This window comes from Cygnus olor, chromosome 6 (assembly GCF_009769625.2).
Source record: "Cygnus olor isolate bCygOlo1 chromosome 6, bCygOlo1.pri.v2, whole genome shotgun sequence".
Taxonomy (NCBI): domain Eukaryota; kingdom Metazoa; phylum Chordata; class Aves; order Anseriformes; family Anatidae; genus Cygnus; species Cygnus olor.
Genome location: NC_049174.1, coordinates 39,722,237 through 39,741,106, shown reverse-complemented (window position 1 = coordinate 39,741,106; position 18,870 = coordinate 39,722,237). Strand labels below are relative to the sequence as shown.

The 18,870-nt window shown below is 39.1% G+C and overlaps 1 protein-coding gene across 1 annotated transcript in view; it reads right to left on the bottom strand.

Moving 5' to 3' along the window:
• Positions 1-18,870, bottom strand: part of GPD2 (glycerol-3-phosphate dehydrogenase 2) — a 56,469-nt gene that overhangs the window by 13,592 nt on the left and 24,007 nt on the right. Inside the window, 5 exon segments of the mRNA XM_040562547.1 lie at positions 459-603; positions 1,341-1,505; positions 15,971-16,134; positions 17,183-17,280; positions 18,301-18,425. Of these exon segments, the coding sequence (XP_040418481.1) occupies positions 459-603; positions 1,341-1,505; positions 15,971-16,134; positions 17,183-17,280; positions 18,301-18,425 (697 nt within the window).

Below are 18,870 nucleotides of genomic sequence, written 5' to 3'. Positions count from 1 at the left end.
CTGTTTACAGATTACATTGCCTAGAGAGTCTGATAATAAATAGGAAAGAAAATTTTGCATGAAGGTGGCAACCTCTCTGGAAGGCTTTATACACCTTCTGTTTTCTGAGGGGGGGTGGTAAACAAGCAGTCAGTACGCTCAACCAACTCACCCATTATTAGAAAAGCCTCCTTTCACGAGTCTGTGGCATATACTCTGCCCAAATGTCCTTCTGCTTCAGCAGCAGGTCTGCCCTGGTAAGCTTCAACTACAAACTGTAAGACTTCAGTCTTTTTTGACTAGATAAAATTGGTATTTTAATAGGCATAGTACCAGAATCTTCTCTTAAAGAAAAAAAGAAAGGAGAAAAAAGCATTCCAGTCTACCATAAAAACCACAACTGTGTCTCCACAAGCTTGTTTATTACAGACACACCAGCAGAGATTGTTACAAATGGGTTAGGTTTTGAATATCGTTACCTGTAATAACCAGGCATCACAATATGCACGCCTGCACTTGGCTGACAGATGTTTGGTACTTCTTGATCATCCATTTTGCGCACAGAGTCTGTGAAAGGTCCTGTAGCATTGATAACACATTTGGCTTTGACATCAAATTCCTGCCCTGTGAAAGAAAACAGCATCAATCATGTACACCATTTGTTTTCCTGCCCACTGACACCCTGTATTATTAATCTGCCTATGAACCTAACCTACTGTAAAGTATATTGTCTGTCTGAACAGCTGGAATTGTTTTTTTTAGAAAATTAAAAGTTTTTGTTTAATACCAGATTTGAAAGAAAACCTTTTGCAGTAAAATTCTGTTTTATCTGCAAAGGCAGGGTAGGAGATAGGGTAGAAGTTGAGCTGAAATCTGCCTCCCAGACGAGAGATTTCAGTCTCAACCCATAGACTCAGTAAATGGTATTATTACTGTACAACACAGCATTTTACAATATCATCTTTGCTTGACAGAAGGGTTTGGATGTAAAGCTCAGTCTACCCTGCCAAAACACTAGGATTTGAGTGAAAAATCTGACAGAAGTTAAAGATGATTGACACTAATGCTATGCCACTGCACTCTGGGAAGATGGCTCCTTTGTCAGTTCATTGATATTTACCAACAGCGTTTCCCATTCCTCTTTGGTTTATTACTTCTGTTTCTTTAACGAGAAGCACGCTCCCTTAAAGTGCACTTTCCTATTCAGCTAAAGCACAATAAAGTCTGCTGGAGAGCACCGTCGTGTTCACCAGCTGCGCAGCACCAAGGGTGCGCAGCGCCCGCCGAACCGCGCGGCACCCAGCCGGGCACCGCGCCGCCTTTGGTCCCACGCCTCCGCCAGCAGCGTGCAAGACACACACCTGTGAGGATGTCCCTGCAGCGTGCCCCGCACACGCGCTCCTTCCCGCTGCCCGGGTCCGTCGTCTTGAGCAAGCGCAGCACTTCAGCGTAATTGGCGGTGGCAGCGCCGTACCTGGCAGCAGTGAGGGCGATGGCGAGGTTCATCCGCGCGTCGTTGTGCTGTCCTGCAGCGGGGACGGGACCGGGGGAAGGACACGAGTCACCTCCAGCCACGGACTTGTGGCGTGGAAGCGTGTCAGAACCGATCTGTCACATCTGTCCCTGTCACATTGAATAGACGTGATGGCTGCTCACGCCTAACAAGAATTATTTACAGATACATCCTCTGTGCTGAGCTGGAGCATCCGACTGCGGCACAGGCAGCACAGCCCTCGCCTTTCTCCCCCACGGGCACTGCCAGCAGCAGGGACCATTTAACATCCTGCGCCCCCTGCATGTTTTCAGACTGAGAATTAGTACTTTCACCCCCAATTTAGGAGCAGACAAATCCCTCTTTACCCTTTTGTGTGTGATCATGCTGTAATTCTGGTGCCGTACTGAAGTATTTGTTTGACAGTCCCACTACTATTAATCAACAATTCCCGTTGGAAGTTGTACCAGACTACATGCAAAACCCAAGAAACAGTCTTTCAGACTGTGCTAAGTTAGTTTTCCATAACTTAGAGTTTCATATGCATTTTAACTTCCCAACATACAACATAGAATCATCAAAAAGAAATAAGCAGACAAGAACTAATGAACGATTCTTAACATATATCATTAAAGATTTATTACTGAAATTTCCTCGTTAAAGAAAACCAAGAGTGAGGCGGAGGGACCGTGAGGGGAAGATGATTAATTACTTTAAAATACTGGCTTCACCTGAGACTTTTCCTATTTATTATTGCCACTGAAGTTAAAGTCCAGGATGCTGGCTAGAAAGAATTACTATACATTAAAGGGGCCAGGTTCTGTGTGTCCTGAATAATTAATTTACAGAAGGGCTAAGCTTCCTGAGATACGGTTCACTTACCCACATGTTTGGACCAGTTCTATCAAAGATAATACTGGTAAAGTGATGAATTTGTAATAGATATTGTTGTTGATTTATGTTGCCAGCATTCCAAATGTTTAGTACAAATGGTTTATGCAAAGTTTGGTCCTTCTGATTCTGCCTGTGCATCTTGAACCACCGTGCAAATAATCTGTTTGTAACTAAAAGGGCAAAGTTATAAAGATGGGATCAATGGCCTGGAAGGTGCCACCTCCCCTCTCCAAACTTCTCATTCTAACCCAGCTCAGACAGTACAGCACCACCAGTCTTCAATCACAAGAAAAGTTACGCGAAGTGAACAGAAACAGTAATATGATAAAGCACCGATGAAGAAACAAACAGTAACTCCAATTCAGCGCTGCAAACAATGCCCAGAATAAACTGCAGAGAAGAACAGCAAAACAGCTTAGCGAGATGTCAAGAAAAGTTGCAGATGCCCCATCACAGCAGATGTATAAGACTAAACAACCATCTGTCAGAAGTGGCAGGCAAATCATTAAACAAATGCATCAACATTTATGCTGCAGCAGTGTCAGGGAAAGAATGAAGTGACCTTATGAGGTCTCTCTCAAAACTTTGCGTTTTAACGAAGGGTAGAGAATGTACAGTCTCATACACAAAGGGAGCAGAGCACTAGATAGAAAAAAAGACAAAGAACAGCAACAAGCTGCATTACAGTAGCTGCTTTTATAGTACAGCAGAACACAGCACATCCAGAAAACTCTTCTAGCCCAGGGTCAAAGGCTTTCAGAAGTGCAGTGATCTGGAAACATCCCCCTTCACTCTGGTGCTTGATCTGGGGGGCTGCCTGGCCTATGGGATGCTGCAGCTCTAGGCAGCACAGAGCAAGAAATCCAGCTCAACAGAAACACTACCCTAGAAGAAGAGTGCCATCCATGTACGAATGAAACCCTGAAGGACCCGTTTCATGCAGCAGGATTTATTCTTTTATTTTAGAAGGGACTTAGAACCGAGAAGGCTTCCTCAGTTACTTTCTGAACCTTCATCGATTTGTTCTTGCCATCAGTACCTAAGCTGGTAGCTGATACAAACAGGTTTTCCTCAGGGTGCTGCAGGGCGTAGATTGACCCCACAGCAGCACAAGCTACAGCAACAGCTCGTAGTAGTTGTCTGTGGCAAGTCTTACTGTTCAAGTTCTGCAAGCTTGCCTCTTCACAGTTCCACGACCTGTTTGTCCAGACCAAAAGCAATCTGGAGAAGCCAGTCAGCAGAATAAGTAATGTGAAAACAGGTGTAATTTCAAAAAAAAGAACAAGCAATTAATAATTAATCATTGCTTGTAAAGCCTAAAATCTAGGAGTTACGCAGCGTTTTGCCCAACTCCTAATTCTCAGTGTCAGAGCGAGCTAAGGATATTATGCTCAGTGCATTGCACAATTTGGACCACTCTTCAATGTAGCATTTGCATGCTCCTCATCCATTTTCCCCTCATCGTTATTCTGATGCAAGAACCCCCTTGCTATTATTCAATTCTCAGCTGTCCAAAAGGAACTCTGAGTGCCAGTGTAATGTATTTGCAGGAAGAGGACTGAGAAATAACCAGTTCCTGATTAGCTATGCATCTAGAAAAACCAGCTGGCTTCAGACAGAGGTAACCTATGGTGCAGAGTCCTGGAGTATTTCAGGGTACAAGCAGAGATCTATGGGGGTCTAGATTTGAAAGGAATGAGGAGTGACTTAACCAGCTCAAAAATATATCATCTGTGGAGAACAGTACCTCAGTTTGGTAAGATAGGGTCACAGTACAATAGCTTTTCTACGCAGCAACATTTTGTTGTTTTGAAGGGTTTTTGGTCTTTTTCTTAAGGGCCCTTCAACTCACATGCACACATCTCCCCCCCAAGCAATGACATTAAAACCCTGTACTTCCTACACAGTTATCTTTTTCTTGACATCTGAAGTGGTTGCTGTTCCTCCATGCAAACCAGCTATCATAAAATCGTAAAGGTATCGTAGCCAGATTAGTTCTCACTATAGTACCAGTCATTGTTGACAAAGAATTTTTCACTGATTAAGCTAGCCTGACTGAAAATAGCTAGGTTTGAAATAGTAAGCATTCCCAATTCCAAACGGGCTGGAATGTGTTCTGGTACTTCAACAATCCTTATCACTCTAAAGAGAAATAGCTAGAGAGAGGACAAAAAAAGCAAAAATTCCGCATCTCAATCCTTTTTTTTTTTTTTTTTTTCAGTTAAATGCCAAAGATTCAGGTCCTCCAGAACTAAGATAAAAGCCTCTAAGCTTAGCTTTACATGCCTGTTCTGGAGAAAGTTTTCTTGACACTAGAGCTTCTACCATGTTCAGAAAGTGACCAGGAAACTCAAGGTGTAGTTGTATGATAAACGGCAAGGTAACCAAAGGCTCCTGTGCAAGGTTCTGTATTATCCACTTAAGATGGCTTTGCATCCATTGTCCTTCGCATCAGTCACTGGTGCTCCAAAGCAAAACAGAAAACAAATAATTCCCCTTGCTCACCCTTCTGTTAAACCATGGGTTTCTTCCAAATGTTGCGATAAAACAAGTTGCTTTATAATAACAGAACAGCTACAGCCAATTAATTTGGGATTCTTTTCCATAGTAAGTTAGCTGCTGAAGATCTCATAACTAACCTAAGGGCGATACGGTCAATTTATAATTACAAGATGCACCACCACCAGATGTTTGCAAACACCCTGTCCCGGACAGGTAAGCGCTGTCTCAGTGCTGCTGCTCGAGGACTCGTTTTATAGGTACTTTGTTGGATTCCTGCCAGTTGTGGTCAGCTGGATGCATCTCAAGGTGATGCAAATGGCAGCCATACCTCAGCATCTTTGGAACAAATGTCTAAGAGCCAACTGCTGGAACATGCCGAGTTTTCTTCGTAACTCCTCCCAAGGTATCGCTCAAAAATAAGAGTGTGCTTAAATCCACTGAATTACTTCTACTAGGAAAAACTGAAAGAACCACCTCTCACTATTTACTGTTGTCATCTGCTCTTTGTATAACAAAAAATAACTTACAATTTTTGCTAAGGGTAGCCAATGTTGCTGTTACCGATACTCTAGCCTAACTGCTTTCATTAAAGCGACACCAAATCCTCTTAAAAAGTAAAACACCTTATTCTTAGAAGGCATGCTATTGAAGACATTTAGAGCCTGAAGACATTTTGTCAATGTGTTCCACATAATTTTAAGATCAACAGTGATGCCATTTGGTTTATAGTTTTTCAGTAATTTAGGAAATTTCTATTTTCATTCCTTCGTAGCAAACGCTGCATTTCTTCAAATAAGAACAGACAATGCTTCCGTTGGCACTGAAGGAATCCTCCTACAGAGTGCACACAGTGTACATTCAATTTTATTTTTATCAATGCTGAACCACAGCCAGTAGTGGTAACAAAGCCCACAGACTGTAGAAATTTGTCTGTGGCTGATTCAGTCGTATTGTGTGAAAACCACCATATTAATAAGGCATTCCGGTAGTTCTGGTATATTCTGTACTGTGTCACTCTGACACCTATCACTTTTATATCAGCTCCTGCTCTCTCCTCTGCAACTCTGTTCAGTTGAAAATAAACACTCAGTAGCCAGTGACTGAGAAGCTAGAACCTCTATTAATCCTACCAGTAACATTTTATTCATACTAACTTTTTTCAGGCTAAGAACCAACACTTTGTTATTGAATACAGCTGCTGCATGACAATTACTGATGTAACAATGCACACAGACATTGCAACAACTGCCCCAAACACGTTTTGCGAAAAGACATACTGCAACTATGCTGTTGCAGTAGAAACCAAACTTCTTGGTTTAAGGAACAGGCTAGTCCCTGCAAGGGACATGAAAGCCTTCTCACCTTTTCTCAATTTAGTCTTTTCTATTTAGGCATATCTAGTTATTGCTGTGGATATCAAGCTTAATGTAGAGTTGGAAATTAGCCATGCAAGAAGTTACATGACAATCTCGATGAACTTTCTCAAGAGGACACATCTTCCCATAGAAGCACCTACCAGGCTTCTTTAGAAAGGAAGAAAGACTTTAAAAGAAGTATTTGCATGAGAGAACTAAGACCACAGCATAGCCACAACTTTGTATCTCCCCATAAAGATATTGTTTGTTTTCTGTTTTTAAAAACCTTCTGGGATAATAGCAAGCTAAATGCTTGCATGTTACTCCCCTACTGTTATCACTGAGCTCTACTTATTTGACCAAAATACTTAGCCTGCAACTCACAAGGTAGCCCCCTAGATTTGGAACATACCCAAAAAACCATCATCTATATCAAGATGGGATATTGCTGGATCATCAAAACATTAATGTCCATTGTCCCTCAAAGCACTGATGTTCTAAAAGCCATTCGAAAAGTATACTTATGTTCCTATACATTATACTCCTACATCAACATTGCATGAGATAACTGCATTCATATAGGAAAGAAAAACAGTGCATGAAATCAAATAACATGTTTTATGTGCATAAAAGTGTTTCTTTTTTTTTTTAATATATACAAACCTTACCAAAACCTTACTAAACGTAAGGCTGATTTATAATTATAGATCAATGTACATAACTAAGATATCAGGGCTGCTTGCATCCACCAATTTTTAAATAGAAAGTGCTTAATTACATGAACAGTTTTATTACAAGCATTGAAACAGGAACTCAACATCTGTTGTAGATACTGAAACCAGTAATTTCCAAGTTTAGGTATTATGAATCAGCTGGAATGACTCAAAGATTGTTCCAGACTTCTTTCAGAAAGAACACAGTAAGTTCTTTTCACCAAAACTACGTAGAATAAGTTGATATGTTAACATCAAATTTGACTCATGAGTCAAGTAATTAAAAATGTCCTCAGATCCAAACTATTTCTCAACTCTGAACCACATGAAACTTAAGCCAGGTCAAACATTTATCAAAAACTAACAGACTTTCTAGGATACATAGCATACATGCATTTGTTCTTGGACTGCTTCAGAGGGAAGAGCATTCTGACTCAGTTAAATCAGTTCCATCAACACCCACATCTAACACAGCAATATCATGCCAGACTGCTAATACTTCTTACACAAATCATGTATAATTTGTATTCTGCTTTCCACTTAGTTATCCATGCTGCTGAAATATGTCCTAACCAAGTAAGAAAGATGATACACGTCTAGCTATGTATTTTGCACTGGAGGAAAAAAAGATATATGACATTATTTTAATTATTGAATATCTATCCAAAGATGCATACATTTGTCAGCTCTAACTCCACAGCAGCAGTAATAGAACGGAATGCCCTGAGTTTGGCATTTGCACAGGTAAATTTATTCAAATAGATTCAAATTCAGATTTGTATCAAGTTTTTAAATACTACAGTAACAGTTATTTAAGTAAGTTTTAAATGGTGCTCCATTTAGCACCAACTTAAACCACAACAAAATAAAATTCCCCAATCCTATGAGTGATGGAGGAATAGAAGGAACTATTAGCATCCAACTTCTGGGTTCCACTCCTCAGAGGCATGGAGACAGAATGCCCATTCATTAATGAAGGCTACCTTTACTAAACCTTAACACACAGCCTGAGAACACACAAAGACCACCCAAGGTGGGCTATAAGCATTATTTTACAAGACAAGCTTAGAGAAATAAAATTCAAGATTTTCATAAGGCAAAATTAAAGGAACAAAGAAAGCTATAACCTAGAAAATTGTATATATGGATAAAAACAAAACAGGATCACAGTGAAGGTTAGGAAATTAAAGTACAAGACATTCCAACTTACGTACAGATATAAACAATGGAATACATAAAAACAGAAGGGCCAAAAAAGCTTTAAAAATAAAAATCACACAACACCACCCTGAGAACATTCATCTATTCAACTGTACTATCATGGTATGGTACAGAAGCTAAAACTTGAATTGAAACTAAGGTATCAGCATACAAAAACAAGGCACGGTATCTAGGCATACTAGGCAAGAGAAAATTTGAAATTGTTGTGCTACTGCTTTATGACTATGTTCTTTCCCACTTCTTTTGTATCAGCCTTCAACCTGTCACTACAATCACATTGCGGTGTCAGTGTAAGTAAAAGCACAGTGTTAAAATGAAACTAAACATTGTCACTGTCAGTTTGTGGAAACCGTGCTGAAGTGTCACAGTGATCAACCGTCAGGGCAGGTCTGCTGTGGCCACACCATGCTGGGCAGAAACGCCAAGATGCCAGCACAGCGTGTTGCCTGTTGACACGGTGCGAGACCCAGCTAAGGCTTGCACTGCACGAGGTAACAGCTTAGGTTGGAGGCAAGCTTAAATTAGAGGCAACTTCTACTTTGCTCACCACAGCTGCTATTTTTTAGGCATGAACCAACTCCGGACTAATTAGCTAGCTACGCACATGCTGTTTTCATAGGACAGACAACCACCACTGCTGCATGACCCAAGAGAAACCTTCCACAGGAACGGGAAGTTGAGAAGACCCCCAAACTGTGGGGACAGGGCCTGCAGTGTGCCATGGGGCTGGGCTGACATATGCAGGGTGGCCGTGAGGCATGGGGCACCTATGGCCACCCCACTGCCTCCACAGGCTCAGGTGCCTTTGGCCTACACAAGCTGCCACCAGCACGAGGATGAGGAGCGCTGAACGGCGCGCTGTCCCACGTGCAGACAGCTCGCTTGCAGCCTCATGCCCCTCCAAGCAAGGGCAAGAGCAGGCCCCCTGCCCCCCACGAGCCTGGGCCGGCTCCTTCTCCTCAGCGGGACGGAAACACATCCACACATGGAACGTCTCATACGAGGTGCAGCATCATGGGAACCACACCATCGATTTTCCCTCAACATACATATAATCCTAGCTACAATATGGAACAGAGTACATATTAACTAACGACCTACTATTAAGTTCACATAAAACGCACACAAATTACAGCAGAGTTACATGCTTCGACGGAGTCCTCCCTCTAAAAGCCACAGCACACTGGGGAATACTAAGGTGTTTGTGGCACAATGTGCAAATAATGTCATTTTGCTCAGGAATAATCTTAAATCTTTTAGGTAAGATGATCTGAAGAATTATTCCCCGTTCACTTCTTAAGGGACACAAAAATCATCCTTTGCTTATATGAGTATTAAAAAAAAGAAAGAGGCATAGAATTCACTAGAATATTCATCATTTCCAACCTTAAACCCACAGCGTACAAACAGATGAATCCAGCAAGTCAGAGAGCAAAGCCAATTTAATCTGTGGCTCCCCTGAGGTAAATGTAGTTCACAGTCCTGCCCCCACCCCAACCTCAGCCATAATCCCTGGTTCCTGGAGGTAAGAAAGCACTGGAGTGAGGAAAATTCTGCAGCGGGATATAATGATCCAAAATGACAGGGACAATAATGACAATGAATTTCATGTCTCCCAGTCATGAGCTGGGGATGCTTGACTGGGCTGACTTACACAATTAAATTGTTACAGGTACAGCAGGAGATGCAGTTATCATCTGCATGCTTTTGGGAACGACGCCTCTGGAAAAAAAAAAGTGCTCTGGAATGCTCAGCCTTTTGTTGTGAGCAAAATACCGCTCCTGTAGGTACAGCTGTACATTTTGACAGAGGAAAACTGGGTTAAAGATGTGAGCCATTTTAAGCTATTGATTTTATTCCTTTTGAAAACGACAGAACAGGCTCTGATGGATAAAGCATTACATGATTCAAGTCACCTTGCATGGAGATGCAAGGCAAGTAAACAGACCCAGCTGATTTTATCAGAGAATTCAGAAGTACTATTTATGACAGATTACCTTCCCCACTAATATTTATACTAACGTCAGTAAAGAAAAATACCATTGCTTCTATAGGTTCAGCCAAAGACTTGCATTTCATTTTGCTTGTATTCCACTAGAGGCAGCCAGTATTAGCTTTACAAGCTTTCTCATAGCAGGCTGCTGATTTTCTTCAGGATTTCGCATACAACTCTATTATATATAACATGGGACAAAATGTATTTGAAAATAACTGGATACGGAGAATACAGAGTCTTTTCCAGGTTGTACCTACAGTTAGTGTGCCTGCAAGGCTTCTCTCATTCATCTAGTTTCAATTTTGAAATACCAAGAAATATGGTTAGTGGTGTATTTCACCTACAGAAAAATCTTTTTAGTGACAAACTGTCAGAGAGTTTTTGTATCCAGGGAAGGAAAAAAAGTCATGGAGTTGTCTGCATCTATAATACGGTAATACCCCTATTACAGCTCATAACATTCTCAAAATTTTAATTTGTCAAATATGAATTATAAAGCTATAACATTTCATAATTCAGGACACACAAATACTAGGAAAATAGCTACAAGATCCTAAATAAAAAAAAAGCATTTATTCCATTTTTGACAGTTTAATGAATGCTCTACTCTTTTGCATTGATTTTTGTGTCCGTGTGTGTATGTGTGTGCGTGCACAGATGTGTGCCTGGGAAGGATTTCTCATGGGGTTTGCTGTAAACAAGGAAAGCTAAATCCTCTGCCAGAGCTTCTCTTTTCTATCTTTAAATAACCTTCATATTAAAATATTTCAGGAGAGAATAAGCACCGAGAATGCATGAATACAAAGAACAGCTACTTACATTCCAGTAAGTATACTGGAAATTCGTAAAACAAGACATTAAGCAATCAAATACCTTGATGTGGCCAAACAGTGACAGAAGTAGTATATGCTAATTCCTGTTTTCAGAAAGTAACAGCAAATTCAAAGAGCAGAGTCAATGAAACCCTGAAATCTTAAATTCATGACTGACTCAAGAGCACAAATTTTCTTTACATACCTAAAGGCTCATCTTGAAAGACAAAATATGTAAACAAAAAAGTCTGCAAGCACCTAAAGATAGAAGATGTGCCACTTAGAATATCTGAACACTTTAAATATTCTGGACAGTTGCATTTCTACTTTAATGTATTCCCTAGTTTTTAACATAATGAACTATGTATGATTTAAATGGAGATTAATTCTTCCATTTAAAATGCTTTAAAATAATTCTGCGTATGATCTTGAAATCTCAGCCCCGTTCTGCATAGTGCTGCTTTTCCAATTTTCCTTGAGCTACATAAATGAAACTGACAGATCACTGCTCAGATAGCAGCCACATTCTTCCCCCAAAATGTTGCCTTTTTGCTATTCAGGAGTATCCTAATACCAACAAATGCTAAATTAAGTCTGACATGTACCCCTAAGAAACAAACTTGTAAGTTGTGGCTTCAAAGAAAACCTTGAATAAATAGGACACATTGTGTACACCCAGGCTAACATCCAACATATGCTTTAGTTTCCTGATGCTGAGACAGAGCAAGAATAGCCTCTGGTAAAGTCTGATTTGCTATTGCTGGTACTTCCAACATTTATAATGCACCATCTTTTTTTTTTTCCTGTAAAAACAATTTTTAAAATGTAATTAAGATGACCACAGCAATGTTTCAGAACACAAGATTTCCATGAATAATGGATCATTTGACATGCCACTAGTGTAATCAACAATTACAAAACAAAACAAAGAGCATTTCTGATCTTTCCTTTGACAAAAGAACATTGCAACCGATATGTATATTGCTGGACAGGTGGTTTTATCCAGTTGAAAAGTAACCTACATAATGAGCATTTTAAATTCTTCCCTTTGGTGGCGGTGGCAGCAATCAACATGCCCAACAGTGAGATTCTGCTAGTAGAAATTATTTAGAACTACAAAAAAAATAGAAGTATGAGAGAGACAGGAATAGAGAAAAACAAAAAAATAAGTAAGTTGCATTTCTACAACAGCTAAGACACTGTTCTTAAAAGACTAGTTTATCTACTCATTACATGGCAAAGACAGGGAAAGGATGGACAGAAAAGAAAGATGACCTATTCTAAGATTCAAATGTTCTGATTTTTTTTTGCTATTACTTAATGCTCTAGTTTATGACTATTTCTGGTAAAAGAACTAAAAAGGAGTGTAATTCAACCTCATCTTCCCCTTCTCCACTTTAAGTTCAAATCCTACTCCTTTTGTCCTCCATTCCTTTGGATTTAGAGTATGAAAGTGTATTGTTAAAATTCAAATCAGAAATTTACAATTTAATGTGCTTGCTGACACATGACTTAAAGCAGATCCACTGTTAACAGAACACAGGTTAATTGTTCAAGATAAATCAGCTAACATGTTATAATCCAATGTGAGCCCATCTACACTGCAGACCATAGACTGACCTATGGAGGAAATACTACAGCGTACATCTGTATACAAAATTTCATCCTGGAATGCGGCATGTTATAAATGTATACAACAGTCAGAAAGTTCTTATTCTGGACAACACGCAGCCTCAAAGTTGCATCACAAACTCAGAAGTATGATACCTCAGCCTTTCAGAAACTTCTACACAATGAGGTTTTGAGGAGCTACGCATTTTGTTCTGTTTTTAAACTGCAAAGCAGTAATTCTCTAAATTCTAGAGAAAAAAATATATAAAGTAATAAGACTCTGGGCAACTACAGATAACGAAAGCAAAATAAGGCCAGTTATACTAGCATAAACAAGTTGTTTCCACTGGCAGCAAAACTTGAAGTCTGTTTTTGAGATCTCTCACCACATTAGTCTGAAAGTCTTGCTAGCGTTGCAGCTGTTCCACTGAAGGGCAATTGTTAAGAGCTTATCAGATACCTGTCTTTATTGAACTTGCATGAATAAACAGCGATTACACAATCCTCATGCTTCATGAAGTGCCCTTCACTATTTGCACATTTCCATTGCTCCCCCTTTTTTTTCCTTCTCCTTCTATTTTATACTTTGTTTTAAATACGCAGAATGTGGGTTTGTTTCCTATTGCCTGGGAATGCAAGAAAACCAGAGACATCCCGGTCTGAATGACTCTTGCATTGTATTGCTGCACAGATGTTTTCCACTAAAAGACCACATGGTATCTTAGTGATGAATTTTTAGATTTATTGCAACACTGTTTAAAACAATTATTCATCCAACAAACTTGAAGATCAACTTTAAGGTTATCTTGTAAATGTATATCCTTAGAATGCTGAAGTAGTAAATATCTATGATATATCCAAACCATCTATTTAATCAGAAAAAACTTCAATAGATTATAAATTCCTAAGTTCTAATGCTCTTATGAGAAGTGTAATTACAGTTAAGAGAACCACTTCATTGTTCTTACATACTCCTGGGATCCCTTAACAGTCTAAGGGAAGGAATAGCTTATGATAATGAAAAACTAAATCTGAATTACTTCTATGCACGGTACTTACAGCAGCTCTTCTTACAGTACACAAAAGTTTTCGTTTCTTCAGTTTGGCACAGTTGAAGTACCGCATAACCCCACTAGAGGTTATTTTAAAAACATGATTTGTTATTTACTCTGTGTCTTAAAGATAAAGAAGATAATTTGTACTTCACCCTAAAGAAGGCAAGCCTATCCTTTTAATCTCACCTACTCCCTCCCAAATAAGAACCTATACAAGCATCCAGGTCTGTTTTTACTCCGCTGATCTCTGTATGATATAGCTTACAATTACCAACATGCATGTTTGTCAGAAGCCACACAAATACTACCCAAGCCCAGTGTGTTTCAAGAATCCCTCCTACTTCTTCCTAGTAGAAAAGCCCTTATTGATAAACTGATGAATAGTATAAATGTAGTTCTAAAAAAGGGAAAAATACTACCTTTAAAATCAATTGTGTGAAGACCCTTCTGGCTTCTAAAAGGTCAAAAACTACATGTGCAGGTAAAAGCTAAGAACTGTTCCACTACTGAAGTAAGTCAGTGTTTTAAGCTATTTATTCTTTGGAGGAATTTGTCTTTTTTGCCCTATTATCCTCAACACATTTGACTTTTTGATATTATCAAGGAAGTTTTACCAAATTTTTTTTTTTTTTTGGGAAGTAAGTGCAAGAGAACTGGAGAAAGGGGAATAGAAATCCAATGCCAATGAAAACACACTACGAAACAGCATACAAGCCTGACGCAAAATACTCTACCTGCCAGATATGTTAATATAATCAAGTGCATCGCATCAAGAAAGTTACAACAGTATACCCTGGTACTCCAACTTGAGCAGTGCTTTTCATCATTTTGTTTTTCCTCTACAAAATTCAGTATTTAAGAATACTGATGTTCTGGCTGTTTGGGGATAAAACTAGCATAACATTACAATGTACTGAGACACTGCAATATGGATAACTCTCAAGACAGCTGTGCATAAACAGACAAACTAATATCCTAGACAAGCAAAATTTCTAGGTAGCTATTTGTCGAGGAAGCGAACTAATCCCTTACCAATTTTGTTTACAGACTGTCTTGTATATCTGTAGATTCTGAAGGGACAGAGATGGGGTTAAGACACTCTTCTCAGAAGATCCACTGAGGCACCTGTTGCAACAAAACTTTCCTACAGACTTACCACTAGAGACTTGTTTCACCAAACAAGACAAAAAGGCTCATCTGTTCTTGCATTACAAAGATGAATTACAATCCTTCAAAACTTGGGGATGTGAGTAAGCGTGAACACTTCTGAACATGAAAACTGCTGTTTCAAGACAACCGCAATATTAAGTTCTATTAAATCACCATTCTATTCTCAATGAACATTGTAAGACTTGCAGAAAGCATTTATGTTCTCTCTCAGACACTGATTTTGTGTAGATGCTATACACAAACATACCTTAATCTATTGTATCAGTCTTAACTCAAGCTGGAAGCATTTTTCCTCTCATGATTTTATGATCTTTTCACTTGAAGGGGTTGCTATAAGACTCAAACGGTTTCTGTTCAAGTCTCTACTATTTGATTAGAACTACAATGAAAGCTCTTTGCAGACCAGAGAGATTTATTGGCAGTACAAAAAAAATAATTCATCCAGACCTCATCCAACCCTGTGTAAGAACCACAACTGGGAGCCAGATCATCTAAATCTGGTTTTAAATTATTTTCAAACCAGAAGTATACAACAGTAAACCATTTAGCATTATTGGAATGACCACACTTGCCTGACAGACAATCCCTCAGAGTAAGTGTTCTGTCTGAAAAGAGTTCAACCCAAACACTTGCAAGTAGTGTTCTACATAGCATGCTTCATACTAGGGTCATAACTTTATTTAAAAACAAGGCAAAGCCCAAAGTAAACACAGGATTCTGAAACCTAACAATATATAGCTATTAACTGACTAAGAATAGTCAGAATAATAAGAATTAGACAAAACAGGCTGAAGAATCAAGTACCACATGCATAGAATATTTGCAGCAGAAAGAACCTGGCCTCTCCAACACAGAAAAGTCATACACAGCTGGATAGTTGTAGGGAATCACTAGAACACTAGGAGGCTTTCACATATCACTATACCCACTAGCTAAGAAAACAGGTATATTCTCTTGTACACCCCATAAGTTATGGTGGTGAGCAATGTAAGCATCCATTTGACAGACAAATTCAGACGCAAATTGAATCCTTCAAGTTGTTGTTCTTCCCTTTGCAGAATCAGCATACCTGATATGTAGTTGCATATGGGTGTCATCCCACCAACCCCCCCACTCTCCCCACCCCAATACAGCTCGAAGTAATAACGAAAGCACTGGAAGGGAACGTACCGTCATAGTAGACAATAGCTCCAACAAGCTTATCTTTGCGTAGCATTGGAAAGAGCTCCAAGGCTCTTGACTTGCTAAGGACATAACTGCTTTTCAGACACTGACTTCCTGCCACGAGGTCATACAGTTTTATTCCAACCCAGTAGTACGGCAATTGCCACCATCTGCAGGGAAAAAAGTTCTAATGAAGTGAAATAAAAAAATGCATGCATGCACTTATTGTTTTAATATAGAACACGTTGAGTAACACAGTATGCTATATTACACTAGTTTTAGTTTTGTACTATCATACAAATTCACAATATCAAAATATAGCGCAAAAAGTTATGATGTATTGTTCACTTTATTTTCAACTAATCTGCTCACTACAGTAAGTCAAGTACATTCAAGACTGTATTTATTTTAGAATTAAGATCATAAATTGTTTTTCTACTTCAGTGTAAAATGAAAAAATAAAGCTGTGTCTTGAAGGAAGAACCAAACTTTTGGCAAAAGATGAAAGCATTCCTGAAATGCACATCTCAGTAACACCTCCTCCACAGACAAGATCAACTAAACACAGTCCACTGCAGACCTACATGAGCTCCCCCTATTACAAGCCCCCTAAGACAGGAATAAGGCTATACATTAAGATTAATCAAAAACTCACTTTTATAAGTAGCCTGTTCTACTGAATAACTGTCCTTACAGATACAAAAACACCTAACACAAATCACTTAGTCTCTCATAAGATGATGAAATTGTTCTCTTAACAAGAAATTGTCACATACAGCAGAAGGCCAGTGTACCGGCTTACTGCACTGACACTGGCGGTTGTTAGGACTACACAGTACCTTGTAAAGAAAACTATGCTATAGCATGCATTGAAGACAAGGATGTACTGGAAAGAACAGTAAGTAATAGTCTGGGAATTATGAGTTCACGCCAGCTGTGAACTCCTCTCCTTCACACCTATTGTAACAGTAAAAATGCACCACAGAGCAGAAGTCCAAGTGGTGCTACTGGGCAGCAGTGATAGCAGATTGGTGCCATAAGAGAATTTCCTCTACTGCAATACGGCAACATCTCACCTCCTGGAGGACAAGATTTGTGACAGGTTTAAAGACACGCTTGGAAAGAGACATCTGTAAACTCCTCTAGGTAAATTTCTCTAGGGAAATACCTTGCTTGTCAGAAGAAATAGTAAAGGAGCAGTACAATAGCAGAACTTACTTGTAAACAGGTAGCATTATAGGCAAAGGAGCTGATAGGTGAGGAGCAATTTCAAGCAGATTTGCACGCTCCTGAAGTGCTTCTTTCACCATCCTGTACTGTAAAAGAGCGTATGTGAATTTTAAGTTACCCAGTTTTGTCTCAACATGCAACATTTAATGAAAAACTGCTTACCAATGCAAATACCTAACATAATTTTTACAGTTCTTTCAGGAACACACTACCATTTGCTGAAAATTTCAAAAATTAATAAAAATATTTTTCCAAACAAGTTGAGTACTGTCATTCTGGTATCTTGACACATCAGTTGAACAATTTTTCATTTGAACACAAAGGCCAATAAGCTGTGTTACTGCTAACTATGAGCAGGAAGCCATTAAGGAGGTTTAGAAAACATCCCAAGGTATTGCTTCTGTGCCGATTCCCACGATTAAATCCTGTACTAACTCTGAGTTGCAAATGCAGAAGTGTTCCTCTCCAAATCAATGCGCATCAATCAATATAAAGTTGTTCTTCGGGAGAAAAAGAAATGCTGATTTCTATAGCTAGATAACTGTATGCTTTTTTTTTTTTACCCCAATTAGTCACCTTTTCTATCTAATGGTATTATGACCATTAAAATGTATTTTAAGTTAGAGAGGTTTCAATAAGACGACAAATCCATTTCTAAAAACAAGAACATCGTGCTTCCATCAGACTAAGGCAACACAAAAACACATGTGCATTAACATATAATTGCGTATTTACCATATTTTCTTTATCCATTTTTAAAAATCAAGACAATCCCCCTCTCCCCCACTACGCAAATTCCTATCCAAACAGGGAAGAACCTCTTTTTTATTCTCAAGCCAACCCTGTTTCTGCCCTCCCTTCCCAATATATACACACACAGTCTAAAAGGTACACCTATTAGATTGCGTGTAAGCGAATTTATGCAGAGATGGCTGCACCAGTTTCCCTGTTCTGGGAAGTTCAACTGGAGAATACATTTTCCTATTTTGTACTGCACAGCCACTATACTCAGTCAAGTATTAAAAAATAAAGAGAAGTTGGATATGATTGGGATAGGGGAAGTGTCTACTAGCAATTTTTGCTTAACAACCAGCATAAACAATTACCTGCTCAAAATCCAACTTCATGATGGCCTTCTGAAGATATCTCACTCCACCATGGATCAATTTAGTACTCCTGCTGCTGGTCCCTGATGAGAAATCATCTCTTTCTAGAAGGGCTGTTTTTAGTCCTGTGTTACCAGAAAACCAAATTAACTTCTTAAATTACACAATTTGTATGTAATTCATTAAAGACACTTCTCTAGGGTAGAGACAATCACAAGAAAAATTACTCTGTACATGGATAAATTTGTATTCAAAGTGTAGTGCACTGTCTATATTGTAATGAAAAATTTTAGCCTTCTTCCTAAGGGAAAAGTCAAAACAGAACTTAAACAGAAGCACATTAAAACCTGGATATTTCACAATAGAAAGGCATTACAGTACATTATAGGGGCCATGCTCCCTCAAGCAAATTATAGTTTGTATTCATGGCAGGAACAGAATATTTTCATGAATACTCTTAACTCTTTGCAGCAGAGAGCTCTAAATCTATCATACTAATAATTTCAACAGCATACCAGCCAGGCAGACAACTGGCATCTTTGTCTTCTTTCTTCAGGTTTGCTTAAGAGG